Source organism: Hemitrygon akajei, chromosome 6 (assembly GCF_048418815.1).
Source record: "Hemitrygon akajei chromosome 6, sHemAka1.3, whole genome shotgun sequence".
Taxonomy (NCBI): Eukaryota; Metazoa; Chordata; class Chondrichthyes; order Myliobatiformes; family Dasyatidae; genus Hemitrygon; species Hemitrygon akajei.
Window position 1 is genome coordinate 36,816,722 of NC_133129.1, and position 21,376 is coordinate 36,838,097.

At 40.3% G+C, this 21,376-nt stretch overlaps 2 protein-coding genes across 5 annotated transcripts in view; one reads left to right on the forward strand and one right to left on the reverse strand.

Moving 5' to 3' along the window:
• The window catches only part of LOC140728962 (caspase-7-like), a 44,586-nt gene extending 44,062 nt beyond the window's left edge, over positions 1-524 (reverse strand). Inside the window, exon 1 of one of the 2 annotated variants that reach the window (XM_073048122.1) lies at positions 386-524. The gene's annotated coding sequence lies outside the window, so the exon portion shown is untranslated. The remainder of the gene's footprint in view (positions 1-385) is intronic. The other variant, XM_073048121.1, reaches the window with a different exon arrangement.
• Positions 525-661: 137 nt separating this feature from the next.
• Positions 662-21,376, forward strand: part of primpol (primase and polymerase (DNA-directed)) — a 38,859-nt gene continuing 18,144 nt past the window's right edge. Inside the window, exons 1-5 of one of the 3 annotated variants that reach the window (XM_073048112.1) lie at positions 662-755; positions 6,103-6,285; positions 10,572-10,732; positions 12,390-12,528; positions 19,215-19,362. In XM_073048112.1, the coding sequence (XP_072904213.1) occupies positions 6,106-6,285; positions 10,572-10,732; positions 12,390-12,528; positions 19,215-19,362 (628 nt within the window). In that variant the 5' untranslated portion in view covers positions 662-755; positions 6,103-6,105. Of the gene's footprint in view, positions 756-6,102; positions 6,286-10,571; positions 10,733-12,389; positions 12,529-19,214; positions 19,363-21,376 lie in introns of those variants that run through there. The other 2 variants (XM_073048113.1, XM_073048114.1) reach the window with 2 other exon arrangements.

Consider the following 21,376-nt stretch of genomic DNA (forward strand, 5'->3'; position numbering starts at 1 on the left):
GGGGAAGATATAGTCAGCCCGGTTCTGGGGTGACGGCAGTGGGGGAAGATATAGTCAGCCCGGTTCTGGGGTGACGGCAGTGGGGAAGATATAGTCAGCCCGGTTCTGGGGTGACGGCAGTGGGGGAAGATATAGTCAGCCCGGTTCTGGGGTGACGGCAGTGGGGGAAGATATAGTCAGCCCGGTTCTGGGGGTGGGGTGATCACTGACGATGGCTTTAGCTGGCGGCTTTGGGGTGGTAATAATGTACTGTGCTCGGCTCGAAGGGGAAAGGAGGGAACGACAATGCAGCCGTGGAGATCACTGGTTCCACCTGTACCAGTACTCAAGTGCCTGGCTGCAGGTATTCTAGACACTGCCCAACCTCAATGCTTTCTGCCCTTACCTCAGACTCCCAGAGACCGCGGCACCCAGCGTTCACAGCCGACTGTAGCGAAGCCTCAGCGCTCGCCGCTGATGACGTGTCCCCTTTGTGATCACATCACCGACCTACGCGCTGAAACCCCAGAGAGAGGGAGGGGGGGGGAGGAAGCCATGTTGATTCTCCGTGCGCATGAGCAACCCGTGCCGCTCGTCACAGATGTTGCTGTCCAGCGCCTCTTCCCGCCATGAGAAACTGGCGCTGCCTGTGGAGAAAATGAACTACAACTCCCAGCGTTCATCCCGCTCACGATTTGTTCTTCGCGCCCAGTTGAATTATTTTTAAAACTGGGATTGGGAAAGCAATGAACTTGTCTAACTGAAAAAAAAAACTGGTGAGTATTAACTCTGTTTGAAACGCGGATATGTCTTTTATGATTTATCGAACTGTATATTAAGGCAGGATGAAGAGTTTTGTGCTTTTCCCCCATTCTTAAATTTCACTTATTCTGTATTGCTACTTGCTAGTTTAAACTTATTTTACTTTTTTATATTGACAGTAATTCAAAACTAACGTAACTTGTACTTCATACCTTTCACTCGCATTTCCAACTTCTTTGCTCCTATCTTAAATTGTGTTAAAAAAAAAGTTGTGGCTTGGAAGTATAAATTTTCATAAATGGCATAATAAATGAATCGGATCTGATCTGAATTCTTTATATTCCTGTCAGCGTCCCTGTTTTTACTTAAAGATACAATTTATTTCACACTGTTTTGAGAGAATAGATCGCAACTGGAAGGAGGTAGGTGGCTGGGATTGGGAGTTGGCGTTGACTTGGGGCGTCAATGGCCTCTGACATTGTAAAATAAAATTAAATAAAGATCTAGAAGTGGCAAAGAGCTCCCAAGTCTTGATTGAGGGATATGATAGTCAAACAATTCTTTCCCTGTTTACTGAAGCCTTCGCCTGTTGGTACTGGCCTTCTGGAACCATCACCTCCCTTAAATTACTTTTCTGCCAAACATATCCTTCAACTATGAGAAACAGAGAAACAATAGGTCATTTTCTACCCCACCACTCCACTCCAAAATTTAATAAAGTCATGGCTGATTTTTTTATAGTGTCAGTTTGCTGTACTCTGTGCCCAAATATCAAAAATGTGTTATCTGCCTTAAATATACTGCATGCCTCACCCTCCACAGATCTTGTGGGTAGAAAGTACCATGTCCTCTCACACACACCCTTCTTTCCAACCCCATTTCAGGTACTCCCATTTCCCATCACCCACACTCTCCTCCACTGGGTCTCCTATCACTCTGCCCACAACACCTCCCTTATTTTGGTTCACCTTTACTTATCACACTCCATGATCTGCAGCCCTTTCTCGTCTCCACCATCCCATCTTCTATCGCTTTCCCTCCTCACCTAATTCCATGTAACAATCACCTCCTCTTCACCTGGATTCAACCAGTGCTTGCCAGCACTCTTCCCCACCTGCTTCCCCTTCATCTCATTATACTGGCCGTCTTCCTTCCACTTTTTCCAGTCCAAATGAGGGGGTATCAACCCAGAACATTAACTTGCCATTTCCCTCCATTGATGCTGCCTGGCCCACTAAGTTCCTCCCACAACATGTTTGTTGTTACACATTCCAGCATCGACAGTGCCTTCTGGCTCCAAGTGATTTTCCCTACATCAAACCTGTCAAACACTATAAAAACCATGTTTCAATAAGGTTATCTCATCTTTTAAGCTCAGTTAATTCCTCCTCATGGCCAATCCTCTCTCCCCTTCCATTCAATCCCATAAATTCTGTTTTATTCACTCTATGAGCAATTTTATCCTTCCTTTAGTAGGAAGGCCCTAGGTACAGAGTTGAGTCATATTTCCAGTAGATGTAGGGGAAAGTACTAGAACGGAGGGAGGGATGAGCAGAACAGAGTGTTCTGAAGAGAGTCGTGCTCTTCTTAAAAAGGTGATGCATAGACTCCTCCAGGTCCAGGTTCACTCATTCCCTACATTGATGTATTCAGTCTTGAACTTGTATCCTTTCGGGGAATGAAAAACTAACACAATGTTTGCCTTCCTTTTTGACTGATTTACCAACATGTTAACTCTAGATGATGTGTGCTCAAGGACATCCACTCTTGCATTAGAAAATTATATAGCGGTATTTTGCTAATTCACTTATCTCTGCTGACAGTTTGCCCTGCTGCACTGCTTAGTGTTATGTGATTTAGGAGAGAAATAAGGCCACATAATTCAACTCTCCTTTTCCTCTATCTAATAAGATCATGCCTGATACACTTTGCATTTCTGTCTCCCTGCAGTGACATGTCATGCTTATCAAGTATCTAAGTAACTATGCCTTTAAAATATTCAAAGACCTTGCTTCCACTATACAAGAGAGTTCCAAAAACTCATGACCTTCTGAAAGAAAAATATACCACACCTCTGTCTTAAATGAGCAACCCCTTATTTTTAAACAGTGACCTCTAGTTCTAGATTCCCTCACAATTTACCATTCACCCTGTAATGCCTTTCCATATCTAACTGTTTTAATTACATTTCTTTTCATGCAGCTATAAGCTAAACCTGTCAAATAGTTCTTCATAAACAACCCACCTATTCCAGATATTAGTCTAGAAGACCTTCGCTGAAATGCTTCCAATACGTTTATATCCTTAAATAAAATGACAGGCATCATACAAGCGATTGATAAGTTTGTGGCCTAAGGTAGGAGTCAATTTTAGAAAACCTAGCACATTTATTTTTCAACATAGTGAAGCAATATACTGTACTGTGATTACTCATTAGCATGAAAAACAACAAATTCCAAAAACAGGGTGAACTGAAAGTGAAACATTTGAATAAAGGGAGGAAGAAATGGGAGGAAAACAGAATAAGATTGAGAATTGAAAGAGGAAGGGAGTATAATGCCCTGTCAGATCACTTATTTTTCATCTGGACAGATCAACATACAGTAAGGCTTATATCAACATCCTGGAGAGCAGCATCCATCATCAGGGACCCCACCACCCACCTCATGCTCTCTTCTTGCTGCTGCCATTGGGAAAAAGATACATGAGCCTCAGGACTCACACCACCAGACTCAGCAACAGTTATTGCCCCTCAACCAGCAGGCTCTTGATCCAGTGGAGTAATGTTATTCAACTTCATTTGACCCATCACTGAACTTTTCCTACAACTACTGGACTCACTTTCAAGGACTCTCAAGATTGCAATATTTATTGCTTAACTATTTATTACTATTTTTTCTCTCTTTTGTATTTGTACAATTTATTGTCTGTTACACATTGGTTGTTTGGCCTGTTGGTTGTGGTCTTTCATTGATTCTTTCTGGAGATCCAAGATCCGTATGCTCCACAACAGCTGGACTAAGTATGTAAATGTAGGAGGGGACAATGTTGAAAAATAAATTTGCTAGGTTTTCTACTACTGGAAAGTAGTGATTTAGATGCATATCATATTTTTTACTGAGTTAAGTATTGTATGTAATTAGTTTTGCTACAACAAGTGTATGGGACATTGGAAAAAAAGTTGAATTTCCCCATGGGGATGAATAAAGTATCTATCTATCTATCTATCTAAAATTGATTTCTTCTACCTTAGGCCACGAACTTATCAATCATCCCTCGTACACAGTATCCCAGATGTGATCTCATAATTGCTCCTTGCAACAGTAGCATAACCTTCCATACATTTGAGAGAATTTTCAAGCTAGTAATAATTTTTTTAGGAGTTTCATTAATGACTGCATGCACTAGGTGTTCCAATAGTTTAATTATGGGTAGTGTCGGGTTGTTTTTTCGGTATGGCATGACCCAGGAGGGGCAGACGTGGGTCTATCTGTTTGGGAGCCGGGGTTGGATCAGTCTCTGTCTGGCATCTCATCCACAGCCGTTCTGACATGGGGGCCCTGAGTTAGCATCGCAAGCTCCGCACAACATCAGTGTGTTGATCCAGGTCATGGAGGAGTGTGGGGTGATAGAATGATAGGACATGTATGCAATGAGATATAATATGGGCAGCTAAAGAAACTGGACTTGCATGGAGTTCTCAGGAAAAGAACCCTTGTGTAACCTGGTAATGTGGAAGCAGGTTCGCAGGTTTGGTGAGTGAAGATATATAACCTTATAACAATTACAGCACAGAAAAAGGCCAACTCGGCCCTTCTATTCCGTGCCGAACGCTTACTCTCACCTAGTCCCACCGACCTGCACTCAGCCCATAACCCTCCATTCCTTTCCTGTCCGTGTACCTATCCAATTTTACTTTAAAGATGGAAGACACTGATTACAACTAAGCAATTCAATCAGTTATTTACAAACAGTAAAAGATTCAACCAAACATCTAAGTTTGCCACCCAAGTTACACAAACTCCAAACCTAAATCTGGAGCATACATTCCCAATGGTTCTTCAGCACTGGTCACGACCTCAGTGTGAAACAGACCCTGGGAACAAAGAAAAGAGACCGAGATTCTCAAGGTGTCTGAGACCAGGCACCAGTGCTTTGGCACACAAGGCAACCGATGGGAAAGAGCTGCTGCATCTTCAAATAGGCCACTCAATGACTGGCACGATTGAAGCAACTTGCGACCAGCAAGTAAACTAACCCCCAAACAGCAAATCTGCCAAAGGTCAGTACTGAGAAAAACATATTCTAATATTTTAAAACTTGAGAAAGATGATATTAAGTTTTGCTTCGGTTGCAGTGAGGTTCCTGGAATGATTTTGCATGCTGAAATCATTACAGAGTTTGAAGTAAATTTATTATCAAAGCACATGTATATCACCATATACAACTCTGAAATTTGTTTCCTTGCGCGCATACTCAGTAAATGAAAGAGCCATTATAGAATCAATGAAAGACCACAGCCAACAGGACAGACAAACAAACTATGTGAAAAAGACAATAAACTGTAGAAATACAAAAGAGAGGAAAAATAATAATAAATACCGGTAGTTAAGCAATAAATATCAAATCGTGAGAGCCCTTGAAAGTGAGTTCAGAAGTTGTGGGAAAAGTTCAGTGATGGGTCAGATGAAGTTGAATAAAGTTACCCGACTTGATCAAGAGCCTGCTGGTTGAGGGGTAATAACTGTTGCTGAGTCTGGTGGTGTGAGTCCTGAGGTTCATGTACCTTCTTCCCAATGGCAGCAGCAAGAAGAGAGCATGAGCTGGGTGGTGGGGTCCCTGATGATGGATGCTGCTCTCCAGGATGTTGATATAAGCCTTACTGTATGTTGATCTGTCTAGATGAAAAATAAGTGATTTGACAGGGCATTATACTCCCTTCCTCTTTCAATTCTCAATCTTATTCTGTTTTCCTCCCATTTCTTCCTCCCTTTATTCAAATGTTTCACTTTCAGTTCACCCTGTTTTTGGAATTTGTTGTTTTTCATGCTAATAAGTAATCACAGTACAGTATATTGCTTCCCAGAGTGAATGTTTCAAATATTAGAAATTATATTTGAGAAATTTTGAAAATACAAAGTTAGTAACAGAAAAAAGGCATTAATACAATGTTTCATATATGTGAAATATTTTAAAGGGATATATATTTGAGTGGTAATTAAATATGCTTCTTGAAGGGTATGTTGACAAAGTATGTCAATTTGAAAAGAGAACGAAAAGGATAATGGTTATGATATCATGTTCTTTTTAATATCTTTAAATTGTAAGAGCAACTAAATGAATTGTCTTTATTCCTATCAGAATATGAAGAAGAATTGGCAGGAAAGGGTAAAAAATGTTGAACATTTAGCAAGCAGCTACCAGAAGCATCCCATCAATCTGGCTTACAAACCCAAACTTTCAAAACCTTGGCAACCATCATCGATTTGGAAGTTGTTTTATCGTCAGCATCAAGCCTTTAATTTTTCCAAGAGCTGTAAGGCGGTAAAGTAAAATATGTCAATGTATTTAAGTAATATGAGTTTTTATACTGTGAATAACAATGGATTTTCAGGAAGGCTTTTCAGTGAGCTTTATAGATAACTTAGAATTTATAGATAATCATTTTTAAGTTTCAAACGTTTATGTTGGATTCCGTGCTTAAAATTAAAAAAAAATGAGACCTACAGTAAACTTTCTCAGCCAAAGCATAGAAATCAAATTTTGAAGCAAGGTCACTTGGCTTGTTTCTGTAATCTTAGCCTATTTATGTTTTTAAAAGCAGTGCAATCATTGAAGATTTTGGTCTTTGCCTCAGATTGTAGGCTACAGTATTCTACATCTGGAACATGTATTTCTGCTTAGTTAATTATTTTGGAACTTATTTATTCAAACTGCTTTAATCAGAATCACCGGCATATGTAGTGAAATTTGTTAACTTTGCAGCAGCAGTACAAAGTGATGCATGACATAGTTTTAAAACTAAATTACAGTAAGTATATGTATATTAAATAAGTAGTGCAAAAACAGAAATAAAAAGTAGTGAGGTAGTATTCATGAGTTCAAGGTCCATTCAGAAATGGCAGAGGGGAAGAAGCTGTTCCTGGTTTGCTAAGTGTGTGCCTTCATGCTTCAGGCTTCTGTACCTCCTTTTGGATGGTAACAACGAGAAGCTTCCCAAATCAAAAACTCTATAGCAAGTTATAAACATTCCATATTTACTTTCTTAAGTCCATCTCCCTGACTGGTGATTAAGCCCATCATCCCTAAAGCTCCATGCCCAACCCTCCTTTTACAACCGGGCTTGGGATTGTCAATGACAGAGTTATAAACATTCCATACCACTATTAGACTCATTCTATCCTAATATCTAATGCCATCTTTATTGCAGGAGCAAGAATGATTTTCTTTTGTCTCAGTTGTATGCATTGTAAGGTGATTTGAGACGCTAATGTGTGATGGGAAAGGAGGATCTTGACAGAATGGATGGGCAGATAGTTTGTGAGGTGGTGCACTCCTGCCATTTATACAGGGATTCTGAGTGCTCCTGATGCATGGACTTGAGGTCCTCAATGTCATTCCAAATGCTCCATCTCAACTTCAAGCAGTTTAGGAAAAGAGATTCCCAAGAGTCAATATGCATTGCATTTATTTTTAATTAAGTTTTAAAGTTGGAATCCTTTTTAGAAGTGTCGCAACAAGCGTTGGAATGATGTGACCTGTGCAACAGAGTTATCAAAATGTAGTAATGGCTTTACCGTTGTTCATGTTATCCTAGGGCAGAACAATGATACTGTTTTGCTTATCCTTCTGGTGAACTTGGAGGAATTTGTAAGGTGCTACATCAAAGGTTATTGCCAAAAATACAAACTCATACTCTAGCATTTTGGCATAGATAGAAGATTGGTGAACAGGAAACATTGCATTAATGGGTCTTTTCCTGGCTGGCAAAATGTAATTATTGGTCTGCCATAGAGATTGGTTCTGGGACCTCAGCTGAATATAGAAATGATTTAAATGAAGATACAAAAGATATTGTTGCAGGTGATACAAAAATAGGCAGGAAAATATGCTGTGAAGGAAATATAAAAATGCTACAAAGTTATGCAGATAGATTAAGTGAGTGGGGAAAGATCTGGCAAATGATCTGTAGATGATGTGAGATTTGACAAGATATTTTTTTTTTAAAGCATATTGTCTAAATGAGAGATTTTGAATCCTGTGAGTTGCAGACAGACTTTGGTATAGTAGTACAGGACATGCAAAAGGCTAACATGTTGTTGCAGCAGTAATAAGGAAAGATAACAGAATCTGACTGTTGTACATGAGGAGAATTAAATGTAAAATTTGTGAAGCCCTGCAACAGTTATTAATGAGAGCACATCTGGAGTGCTCTATACAATGCTATTCTTATTCAAGGCAGGATATAAATATATTAGAGGCAGCAAAGAAAAGATTTACTAAACTGATAACACTAATGGGCAGGTTATCTTATCAAATGTTGACAGGACTACAGTGGTATCCACTGAAATTTACAAAAACAAGTAACTTGATTGAAGCATATTATTATGAGTGATTGTTGACAGATCAGATGTGGAAAGAGTAGTTTCCTCCAATGGAAGAATCTAGAAGCAAGAGGCACCCATTTATGATAGATGAGTTACCATGATTCTGTGGAATTCTCGTGTTAGACACAGATAGGTTGATTCCTGATCATCAAGGGGGAGAACAGTTACTGGAGATAAAAATGGGATTTATTTACAATGTAGTAAGCCATGGGCTTATTGAATGCAGAACAGGCTCAAGGGATCCATACTGTTAAGTTATATGTTGCAGAAACCATAATTTAGGTATGCCTTTAATTATTAATGGATGTCTTTGTTGGCTTTGGTATCATGGTGATTAATAACTGGACGAGTTTCCAGCTTCCTGGACAAATGAGCTGTAAACACATTTATATATTCAGTTAGGAAATTAAAAGATGATTTCAGTAACTGTGGCAATAAAAACCTAGTTGTAAAAACTCCACGGAAATGGAAACCTGTCAGCCTTACTTAGATTGGTCTTAGTATTTTACTCACTGTTACAGCAATAGCATTGATTCCTATCTCTTCCTGAACTGGCCTGGCCTAAGCCATTATTTTGGGGGCAACAATGTAATAGATCTGGGCCTAACTAGTGACGTCTATATCCCCATTCCAGCTCAACCTTCATCTCATAATATGGAAGGAGGCAGAGCAATTGAAGCTAAATGTCTGGCTAAAAACAGCATAAACCAAGCTGTCTACCTATCAACTTTGCATGCCAGACGGCACACAATAATGGGTATGAAGGAGCCTGATGTATATATTCCTTTAGAGAAGAGTGACTGTAACATCATTCCAGTGCTTCACTCAAATGGAGAGTGACATTATGGAATCAGAAATTAGTGTTTTCAATGTGAACAAAGGAACAAAGGGTCTGGAGAGAGGGAGAAACTGAAGGAAATGAATATTAAAGTACTACTGCTGAAGAAATTAATGGACTAAAAGTCAACAAGTCCTTAGGATCTGATAATCTACATCCCAGTATACTAAATATAGTGGCCCTGAATATAGTAGATGCATTAGATCATCTTCTGAAATTCTTTGGGCTCTGGAGTTGTTCCCTCACATTAGAGGTTGGTAAATGAAATCCCTCCATTTAAAAATAGTAGAAAAAATAGGAAATAAAGATCACTAAACTGAATGTCAGGTGGTGAAAATATTAGACTCTTTTATGACTGAACATTTGTAAAGCATTAACAAGATTGTACAAAGTCAACATGAGCTTATGAAGGGGTAACCTTGTTAAACAAACCTAGCATTTGTTTTGAGAGGGTAGCTTTTCAAACAAATTGTGTGTGGCGTATTGGACTTTCAGTAGCTTTTGGTAAACTCCACAAAAGAACTGGTGCACAGAATTAAAGTACGGAAGATTCTGATTATATACTGGATACACTGATAGATTTAGTAGACAGATAGGATACTGAGAGTAGAAATTAAAGCAGCCTTTAGTTGACTGGATGGTTGCTACAGGGATGAGGGATTGTGCCTAAGATGTTCCTAATATATCGAAGGCTTGGTCGAGAGAACTAAATGTAACATCAAGTTTGCAAATGCCACGGATCTGTGGCGGAGAGGTGGTGCTGTGTGAGTAGCAAGGGTTGGCAAGAAGGTTTCAGTGTAATTTAGACAAGCTGGCTGAGTGGGTAAATGCATGGCAAATGCTGATTAATGTAAACAAACACAAAGTTAAGCATTCTGGTTCTAAAACTTTATCTGATTGGTCACAGATTGGGAAAAGGGAAGGTGAACCAAGATGTGAATGTCCCTTGTCAGCTGGTCTCAGCAGTTGTTCCCGGTGCAGTGAGAATACTAACTGGGGAATGACATCATACCCTGCATGACTCACATGGCACAAAGAAGAATCGTTCTGTTTTATTTCCACACTGTTGAGAAACAACCTGGAAAATGTAAACACAAGTTTCTGCAAATGTTGTAAATCCAGAGCAGTGCAAACAAAATTATGGAGGAACTCAGGAGGTCGGACAGCATCCATTGAGGGGAATAAACAATCAGTAGGAAAATGTTATTATTGTGTCTACTCCACAGAAAGTCAATTTTCATTTGCATAAAGTAGGGTGGGGGTAGAGGAAGCTGTTTTGAAATAATTGAATTTTGAGACAGAACTAAACTCTTAGGAAAGAGAAATAAGAACTGATAACTAGGCAATAGATTTCAAAAATATAATTCATGTAATTGTACCCAAAGCATAATAAGCCTTCAGGAAATATCACGAAGATGAGATGTAATCTTTCTTCATTGAAGGATGTCCACGTTTTTGCTTTGGAGAATGAAAATAAGAAAGATGCTCGGCTTGGACAGCGTATTTATCTTGTTACAACATACCCCGAGCTGTGGTTTTATTACCGGTAAGTGACTGTATCAGCTTAATAAGACCTAATAGAGTGTGTTTCAAGTACTTTCCAGGGTAGAGAAGACCCAAAGAGGAAGAGAAGAAACTCTTTTGTCCGGGTAATGGTATTATCTGCAATGTCTTTTCTCCTATTTTGATATATCATGCAGCTTTGATCTGCTTTACCATATTTCATGCTAAGACTCACTACGAGACCTATTAATGCGGAAAGAAAGAGCAATGAATAAAACACAGGTAACATCTAGGCAATGATGATCATGTGATCATAAAATAATGAGTTGAGACTAGCTCGCAAGAAAGTAAGGGCAGGAATAGGTCAACAGGTTCCTCAAACCCACCCCGCCATTCAATATGATTATGGCTCTTCTACAGTGGTCTCAACTTCCCCCTCTGTGCCAGTTCTGCATAATCTTCCATTCCTCAAATAGCAGTCAAATATTTATCTATCTTAATCTTAAATATGTCTAAATGTCTATTAATTTTTGGATGATCTCCGGTTTATGAAGTGTAGAGCTAGGAACGTATCTGAATAACCGAGTTCATCTTCATCCATAGTCTTTGACAGAAATATATGCTTCTTAATTATTATTCATTATTTTATGATCACATGATCATCATTGCCTAGATATTACCTGTGTTTTATTCATTGCTCTTTCTTTCTGCATTAATAGGTCTCATAGTGAGTCTCCTCTGTTTGGCTTTGTATACTATGTGTTAGAAAGGAGATCTTTGTGCATTATAGGAGTTCCAGTACAATATTCAGTTCACCCATTGCTCTAGACCATATATGTCAAACTCAAGGCCCGCAGGCCAAATCCGGCCCGCGGTGGAATTATCTTTGGCCCGCGAGATAATATCTAATTACTATTAAAGCTGGCCCCAATAATCGAAGCGCCTATGGCGTATGATATGGCTAATGCTGAGTTTATTCAGGTACCAGGTTTTCAGGGTTTTAGTGTTTATTCGGCAGTCTTGCTCGGCAGTCTTCTTCATAAGAAACGGAATTTGTAAAGTGAAACACTTTGTAGTTATAGCAGAGACTGAGTCACATGAGAGCAGGCTGAAAAAACGGAGGCAACGAAAGCTGCGTTTGCACGCGTCCGACTGATCCGGCCCGCATGAAGCTGCATTTTGCTCAATCCGGCCCGTGACCTAAAATGAGTTTGACACCCCTGCTCTAGACAATTTGCTTCAGGTATTAAAATCCTGAATAACAAGCGGTTCTGTGTAATAGGATAGGAATTAAATACCAGAGAAGGGGAATAATAAAAATGAATAAGTAATGCTTTTAATCATGTTCCCTAAGCATTTGAAATATTTATGCATTTTAAAAAAATTAGAATAACTGATATTTACTCCTGCCTCAGCCTCCCGCAGCACATCTGACCCTTGTTCTATATTCTAGATAATTCAGTGACACAGTTGCTGAAAGACTAGGATTTCCAAGCAATTGGATATCAGATTATTGAGTTTTATTGTAATCTGAAATCTAAGGTTTCTACTGAATTTTAGGTAAAGCTATAACCCTCATGCAGTAGGGTCTCTAACATCCTCCTCCTGAGATTTACAGATGCAATTTAAACTTCAGCTGGTTTTGCATTCAGTACAGATCTAGAGTACTTTGTTTCCAATATTCCTTGGTTGTTTTTCAGGAATTATCAGAAGTCGTTAATGCACTGCTATGAAGTGATTCCAGAAGGAGCTGTCTGCCATTTGTATTTTGATTTGGAATTTAGTAAACAAACAAATCCAGAACATGACGGGAAACAAATGGTGGCAAAACTAATCCAGGTATTGACGTTACTTCCGTTTTTCTTTTGATCTTGATTTTTATTATGAAACACTCAATTTATTAATAATCATTTTAACTAGATTTTAAAAACTTGTTTTATGTTGTTGTTTTGTCCCTCTCAGCGCCTTGTGGTGCATCGGGCAGCAACCTTGCCATTTCTTTAGCATTTGTTTTTTTACAAAGCCAAGTTGCTAGCTTCATGCTCAACCCAACATGGGTGGGTGGAAAGTGTGCAAAGAGCTGGCCGGAAATGAACCCAAGGCCATTTGCCTTGGAGTCCGGTGCGGATACCACTACACCGCCAGCCGGCCTTCTATGTTATAAACATTACATAAATACAGCTGTCAGGCTACTTAATTGCACTGCATGGTAAGCATTAACTTTCAAATATTTATCCTTCATAGTTTTGTGAAATTACAGTGAAGCTCACCGGTCCTTTATTTCTCTACTACCATTCACAACCCATGGTCCTTGTAGTCTGAGAAAACTTGATACTATCACTTTCTTGGTTAATGAGTTTTTACATGATTAGTGACTGTTTCTAGAGCATTATCACCCTCGAGAGTTCAGTGTTTTCTGAATATGATCAGGGGAAAACCATTATAGAGTCGAGGGGATGTTGAGAAGATCACTTAAGGCAAGATATTAGAGGAGGCAAAGAGTTAATCAAGAATTCACAAGCAGAGAAGGTTTAGGAGGTATTTTCAGCTCACAACATTGTGCTGACTCAAAGGCATCCTGTTCCTCAACTATATTTTTCCCTGTGGCCTATTCTTCCCATGTTTTGGGCTGCAATAAATAGGGAATTTTGAGGACACATGAAGAATAGCACATCAGAAGCTCAGAGGGTGGTGCAAGTGTGAAACGAGCTGGCGTCAGAAGTGGTGGATGCAGCTTTGACTTCAGCACTTAAGAGAAATTTGAATAGGTACATGGAGGGCTATGGTCCAGGTATAGGTTGATGGAACTAGGAAGAATGATAGTTCAGCAAGGACTAGATGGATCAAAGGACCTGTTTCTATGCTAGTGTTCTAGGACTATATGACTACAAGGAAATTGCGAGTTTAGTGCTTGATGACTTGGAAGGTAATGCAGTTTTACAAAGCATGGGTAATGGATAACGACAGTCGTACAGTTTGGGGTAATAAATAAAGTTTCTTTTGGATGAGCAAACATGTGGGGGGCTGATTGTTCTTTAAAATGTCAGAGCCCAGAGCTGTCAAAATCTGACAAATAGAGTTTCAGTAGCTGATGCTTTGAAACAGGGCAGAAGTGGGCAACATAACAAATGTGAGAATAGGAGGTCCTTATGTTTGAATGGATACAGATGTTGATAGTTTGGTTTAGGTTTAAATCACATGTCACAGTTACATGCAGCCTGATTTAATCCAAGAAAGCACTAGAAAGGACTGCTATATATGATAAGGATTCAGAGGCCAAAAATAACCAGTGTTTAACTTCTCTAGGACTGAATACCAGACAACCCAGTGGCCAGCACAGAGACTGGTTCCTGGGGATGCTAATACTGTGTTTTTAGCTGATGTGGAACTTACACTAAGCTGGGCAGTGGAGTTTCCAGTAGATGCTGGGACAGAGTGATGTAGTTTGCTAGTACAGAGAAGTTGAATATGGTTAGGAAAGGACTGCCTTGATTACAGATCCAATTGCACTTTTAATTTCAGTTTCTATATTTGTGATTTTAAAAAATACAATGCATTTTACGTAAATATATACTGCAAATTACCCATGTCCTTAAATTTTAAGTTCAAATAATTATGGTTCAAGATTCTTTGCATTATAAAATTAGTTTGGATGGGTCAGAGTTAAGACTTTATAAATCAAATCTGTTTTGAAATTCTTCTGTGTCCTTGGAGAGCTGTTAAGATATGATAGGCTTCAGTTTCTACAAACATTTGTAGTTTTCTGCATTATTCCCTATTTGGATTTATTCATGTGCTCACACAGAATAGTTGTAAATAAGAAAGATCTTTAGTTTGCCCAGAAAAGGTCTTCATTTCCCCCATTTTGACACCTTACTGTGTCTAGAGCGATTCCAGAGTCTTGTCTGGAACAAGACTCTCCATTCCAGAGTCTTGTTGGCAGTCTGTTCCATGTTGTTGACTTATTTATAAGCCCTCCTTCCACTTTTGTTCCTGTTTTCAAAGTTTGGTCTTTAACTCAAGCAATACGTGTGCCAGCCTAACTGGTGATGTAACTTATAAAAAGTTCTATTGTGACTTGAAACTGCTATACCTTTCAGTCTACTGCTTTAATTGACCAAAAAGCTAGGAAAGTTGTAGGCTTGATTGCTGTATTGGTAGACAAAATAAGGAAAGTCAAACTGCAGTCAGCTCGGTAAGTTGGTCAGGTTTCCTGATTCTGGTTATATCTACCAATCACTGGTGAAAATACGGAAATGAGAATATTGTGTGATGAATACTGGTATCCTCGAAGTTCAGCTCCCTATTGAGATGTTAGAAATAAAGCAGTTAATGGTTTCTGTGGAACTATAATCCAAACCCATGTACTGTTGGAGCAAAATTGGATAGCACTTCAAAAGATGCACTGGAAAGACTTAACATGATGAAATGTTGACCATTTGACTTGATGCTGCCTACAGGTAAATTGAAAGGCTGCATGTTCGTGATCGAGATTTCAGTGACTGGCCAGCTGAAATCGTTCAGTGCTACAGTACATTACCAAAGGGTATGTACTTTGGTACATACCCCCTGTGTATGCCCCCTGTGTGGATTATAGCAAGTCACTCAATATATTAAGGAATATATTGTGATAGAACGATAGTGAAAGACATTCCAAAGATTTTCCAGCTTACTCTCTGCTATAACAGAACATGGGCAACAAGGGGACATGGAATTCCACACATTTTAATTCCAAGTCCCATTCCCATTCTGATATGTCTATCCATGGCCTCCTCTACTGTCAAGATGAAGCCACACTCAGGTTGGAGGAACAACACCTTATATTCTGTCTGGGTAGCCTCCAACCTGATAGGATGAACATTGATTTCTCTAAATTCTGTTAATGCCCCTCCTCCCCTTCTTACCCCATCCCTGATTTATTTATTCCCCCCCTTTTTTTTCTCTCTCTCTCTGCCCATCACTCTTTGCCTGTTCTCCATCTCCCTCTGGCGCTCCCCTCCCCCTTTCTTTCTCCTCCAGGCCACCCGTCCCATGATCCTTTCCCTTCTCCAGCTCTGTATCCCTTTTGCCAATCACCTTTCCAACTCTCAGCTTCACCCCTCCCCCTCCAGTCTTCTTCTATCATTTTGGATTTCCCTCTCCCCCTCCTACTTTCAAATCTCTTACTATCTTTTCTTTCAGTTAGTCCTGACAAAGGGTCTTGGCCCGAAACGTTGACATTGCTTCTTTCTATAGATGCTGCCTGGCCTGCTGCGTTCCACCAGCATTTTGTGTGTGTTGCTTGAATTTCCAGCATCTGCAGATTTCCTCGTGATTACCCTTATTACTTGCCTTTTCCAGCTCCTTTTGCAATCTCACCTCACTTCTTGGCTAATGTTTGGAGGCCTGTATATGACAACACAGATTGGGGCTTGTTTGCAAAGGGAACAGACCTAGAGGAATATGTTGGTTCAGTCCTAGGATATATTAAGTTTTTCACAGAAAATGTGAAAACACAAGACAATTAAGGTGTTTCCCAATCAAAAGCCGTGGATTAACAGCAATGTGAGGGCACTACTCAGGGAGCGCAATACAACCTTCAGGTCAGGAGACAAACAAGCGTACAGTGAAGCACGGGGGAATCTCCACAGGGGCATCAGGGATGCAAAGCACAAATACAAACTGTGCATTGGAAATTGGTTTGATAACAACAACCCTTGCAATATTAAGGCGCTGACAGACTACAAAACCAATAATCTGCTGCCAGAGGATGATGCCACACTGCCTGATGTCCTAAACCAGTTCTCTGCCCGCTTTGATACTCAGAGGGAGGAGGCTGCTCCACTCATCAACCTACCTGACGACGAGTCCACACTGGTCCTCAAGCAACATCCGGTGAGATCCACCCTGAGGAAAGTGAATGCGAGTAAGGCAGCTGGCCCTGACGGAGTGCCCGGCCGGGTACTGAAAGCATGTGCCGACCAGCTTGCTGAGGTGTTTACAAGTATATTTAACCTCTCACTGCAACAAGCTGCTGTTCCAACATGCCTTAAAACCTCCACCATCATCCCAGTGCCCAAAAAATCAGCTGTGAAGTGCCTGAATGACTATCGCCCTGTAGCGCTGACACCCATAGCCATGAAGTGCTTTGAGAGACTTGTGCTCTCACACATCAAGGCTATAATCCCACCTGATCTGGACAAACACTAGTTTGCCCACCAGGCAAACCGCTCCACAGAGGATGCAATTACAACAGCCCTCCATATTGCTCTGACTCACTTAGAGGAACCGAACACCTATGTGAGGATGTTATTTGTGGATTTTAGTTCTACATTTAACACAGTCATCCCCCATAAACTGGTCAGCAAACTGAACACTCTTGGCCTTGGTTCCTCCCTGTGCTCTTGGGTCATGGACTTTCCCACAGACCGACCACAGCAAGTCAGAGTTGGTAAGCACACCTCCACCACCCTCATCTTAAAAACAGGGACCCCGCAGGGCTGTGTGCTGAGCCCTATGCTCTACACACTCTTCACACATGACTGCACCCCCATCTATACCTCCAACTCCATAATTAAATTTGCGGACGATTCCACAGTGGCTGGCCTCATCTCGGACAAGGATGAAACAGCCTACAGGCTCGAGGTGGATCATCTGATGGAGTGGTGTAAGGACAACAACCTGGTCCTTAACACTTCTAAAACAAAAGAGATGATCATTGACTTCAGGAGATCAAAGGACAGAGTACACACCCCCCTCCATATACATGGAGAGGTAGTGGAAAGTGTGGAAAACCTAAAGTTTATTGGAGTTATGTTGTCAAAGCAGCTGACCTGGACCACCAACACCTCACTGCTTGTATAAAAAGGCACAACAAAGACTCTTCCTCAGAAAGCTGAAACAGGTCAAACTCCCACAAAAGCTGTTGCTTAACTTCTACAGGAGCACAACTGAAACCATCCTGACCAACAGCGCCACAGTGTGGTATGCCAGCTGTACATCCGCTGAGCAACAAGACCTGCATCGCGTGGTGAAGGCAGCCCAGTGAATTGTCAGGATGGAGCTCCCAGGACTGGACACCATCTATTCCAGCAGACTCAGGAGGAAAGCAATCAGCATAACCAGAGACACCACACACTCCAGCCACTCCCTGTTTGACCCGCTTCCGTCCAGCAAAAGGTTCAGGACACTAAAAACCAGAACAAATAGACTGAGGAACAGCTTCTACCCCAGAGCCATGGCCTCCATCACACCACTCCCACAGAACAATGACTGAAACTGTGAGCACACACAAGGACTCAAATGCTTGCAATAATGGCACATTGTGCATTACTGTGACATTCTGGTGCTGCTGCAACTTATTTTCTGCTAATTATTTAATACTGTTTTTCTATTACTGTCTTATTTTTATCTACCACTTTGTTTGATTGCCTGAGAAGAAGCCAAACAGAGTTTCATTGTACCTATGTATAATGACAATAAAGATCATTCAATTCAATTCTCATAGTGGTTTTTACCCTTGCAGTTTCTTAACTCCACCCACGAAGATTCAACATTCTCTGACCCTGTGTCACCTCTTTCTAAAGATGTCATACCACCTCTTAGCAAGATTCCTTCAGCTTTTCTGTTATCTACCACACCCCTTCAGACAAGGATCTATTAACTGTGGCTAATTAACCAGCGAACATGCACATCTTTAGAATGTATGAGGAAACCAGTGCGCTTGAATGAAAACCCCGTCGTCACATCGAGAACTTGCCAGCTTCCTTCAGACAGCACCGGAAGTCGGAACTGAACCGGACACTGGACCTGGGAAGCAGCTGTTCAGTTAGTTGTGCCACTGTGCTGTAGATGTAGTTTTATTTTTACTTAGAAATACAGCACAGTAACAGGCACTTCCGGCCCAATGAGCCCACACTGCTCAATTACACCCATGTGACCAATTAACCTACTAATCCGTACATCTTTGGAATGTGAGAGGAAATCAGAGCGCCTGGGGAACACCGTGTTGTCATGGGGAGAATGTACAAACTCCTTACCCAGGTCACCGGAACTGTAAAAGTGTAGCATTAACCACTGCGCTACAGTGCTGACCCTGCTATATCATGGCTGTGGGCCCCAAAGGAGCTTTAAAGTTACCGCAGTACTCTGAAAATCTATCCTATCGTCTGACAGGTTTGCAGGATTGCTCACGCCCCTCTGCAGTTAGAGACAGTGGTTTCTTGGATCGGATATTTGTTATCTCTCAAGATAACACGATCTCACCATTACCGTCCAACAATGTCTTCTCTACTTGCCTACTAGCCAGCTAGCGTAGATTCTGGTTTTTGAAAGTGCTGGTAATAAGTTGTTTTCAAGCTACCCGGACAAAATATGTTCCCTATTTCCCTCCAGACATTTGTGTTGACTTAAAGTTATGCAGTTGGTCTTTCTTGTGTAAATTTAATTTAATAGCAACATTTAAATCATGCAAAATCGTGCGTGCTTACAATCTTTTTGGCAAGGCAATCAGCTGTTGACAATATTTTTCTCGTCCTCTAATTTAGTATGTTTGTCAAAAATTGGGAGAAATGTACAACATACCTTGTTCAGTGAAAGATGTTTTGAACTTGGACTCCAGCACTCATGAAAAATTTAGCCGCCATCTAATATTTCATCTTCCTAACGGGGCCTTTCAGAACAATATACATGTTGGTAAGTCTCTGATCATATTTCCTTTAACAAGGTTTGATATTATCACAAAACCCAAACTGTCCTATTGCCTGTCAGCATAAGTGTTGTATCAGCCAAGTTGTATCCAGCATATGAATCCAAGGATTATGATTCAAGTAGCTAATCTATACTGTTTTTATTAATATTTAAAAATTCTAGTCAGTTTGACAAACCTTCAGTTTTTTTTTTGATAAATAAGAGCAACTTTAAAATTTGAGTAGAAGTTTTTGTATAGATGACCATGCTAATTCTCAAGTGGACCAGTGTTGTCCCTTCCTATACTTTTGCTCTTAATATATCTGTAGAAGCCCTTGGGATTCTCCTTCACCCTGTCTGCTAAAGCATCTCATACCTTTTAGCCTCCCTGGTTTCCCTCTTAAGTGTTCTCTTGAATTGCTTGTACCCTGTAGGAGCCTCATTTGTTCCGTTTTGCCTATACTGTGCACTTCCTCCTTCTTAATCTGGGCCTCAATGCCTCTCGAAAATTAAGATTCTGTAAACCAGTTAGCCTTGCCTTTTATTCTGACAGGAGCATGCAAGCTGTGTACTGATAATATTTCACTCTTGAGGGCCTCCCACTTACCAAGCATCTCTTTGCCGGAAACAACCTGTCCCATTCACACCTGCCAGGTCCTTCTGATGCCATCAAAACTGACTTTTCACCAAGTTAGAATTCCAACCTGAGGACCAGTCCTATCCTTCCCCATAATTATAAAGATTAGCTTAATATACCACATGTACATTGAAACTTACATTGAAATGAGTCTTGAAACTTATGGTCACTAGATCCAACATGTTCACCTACACACACTTCTGTCACCTGCCCTGCCTCATTCTCTAATAGGAGATCCAGTATCGCACTCTTTCTCTAGTTGGTACCTCTGTATATTGATTAAGCAACATTCTCTAAAGACATTTGACAAATCTATCCCATCCAGACTTTTATACAGTATGGGAGTCCTAGTCAATCTGTTGAAAGTTAACTCATGGAGATAGATACTTTATTGATTCCAAAGGAAATTACAGTGTCACAATAGCATTACAAGTGCACAGATATACAAAATGGAAGAGAAGTGAGAAAGAATTTTTAACAAAGTTACCTCAAACAGTCTCACAGAAGGGAGTCATCACTTCCCCTGGCTATAGGCTGACTCAGTTATCGAGCCTAATGGCCAAGAGTAAGAAAGACCTCATTTAGAGCTCTTTGGAGCAGCGCAGTTGTCCTGCAATCACAACTTATTTTTCTTGCAACTGTCTGCCACCACTCTTCAAACTTGCTCCTCTAAATTTTGCTAACTGTTGGGTGGATCTATACTATAATCTCATTAATATGGTCATCCCTTTCTTTTTCCTCAGTTCCACCCATATAATTTCAATAGACAAGCCCTTAGAATGGAGATGAGGAATTTCTTTATAAAAGAGTGATAAATCTTTGGAATTCTCTCTTTTGGAGAGCTGTGAGGCTCAGTAATTTGTGTTCGTTCAAAACAGTCATCGATAAGTTTCTGAATGGAGGTGTAGTGCAAGAAAATGGTCCCTAGATAGAAGATCTTGAATGGTGAATCAGGCTTAAAGAGCCAACTGACCTGTGCACAATCCTATTTTTTATTTCCTCTTAGGTGTTCTGCATCTGTTTGTAAATTTTGGACTTCTGCTTTTGATATTGCCTTTGCAGAAGTCCCAGACTTAAATAAATAACCACTTTTTCTCAAACTGACTCACTTCTTAAAATTTGGGTATTTTTGATTTTCACTAATTATGCAGAAAACTGATGAATCTTTGTCCATGTAACAGAGTATAGAACATTACAGCGCACAGTGTTGTACCAACCTTTTAACTTACTGGAAGATTTCTCCATGTATCTATTAACATGGCGCCATGAGCTGCTACTTTATGCCCGTGAAACAATCCAGGAGGCACCTATAATTTATTATAAAGTTCTTCATCTAAATTCTGATGTGCTGTAATGTTATTTAACATTTGCAAAAGCCACATA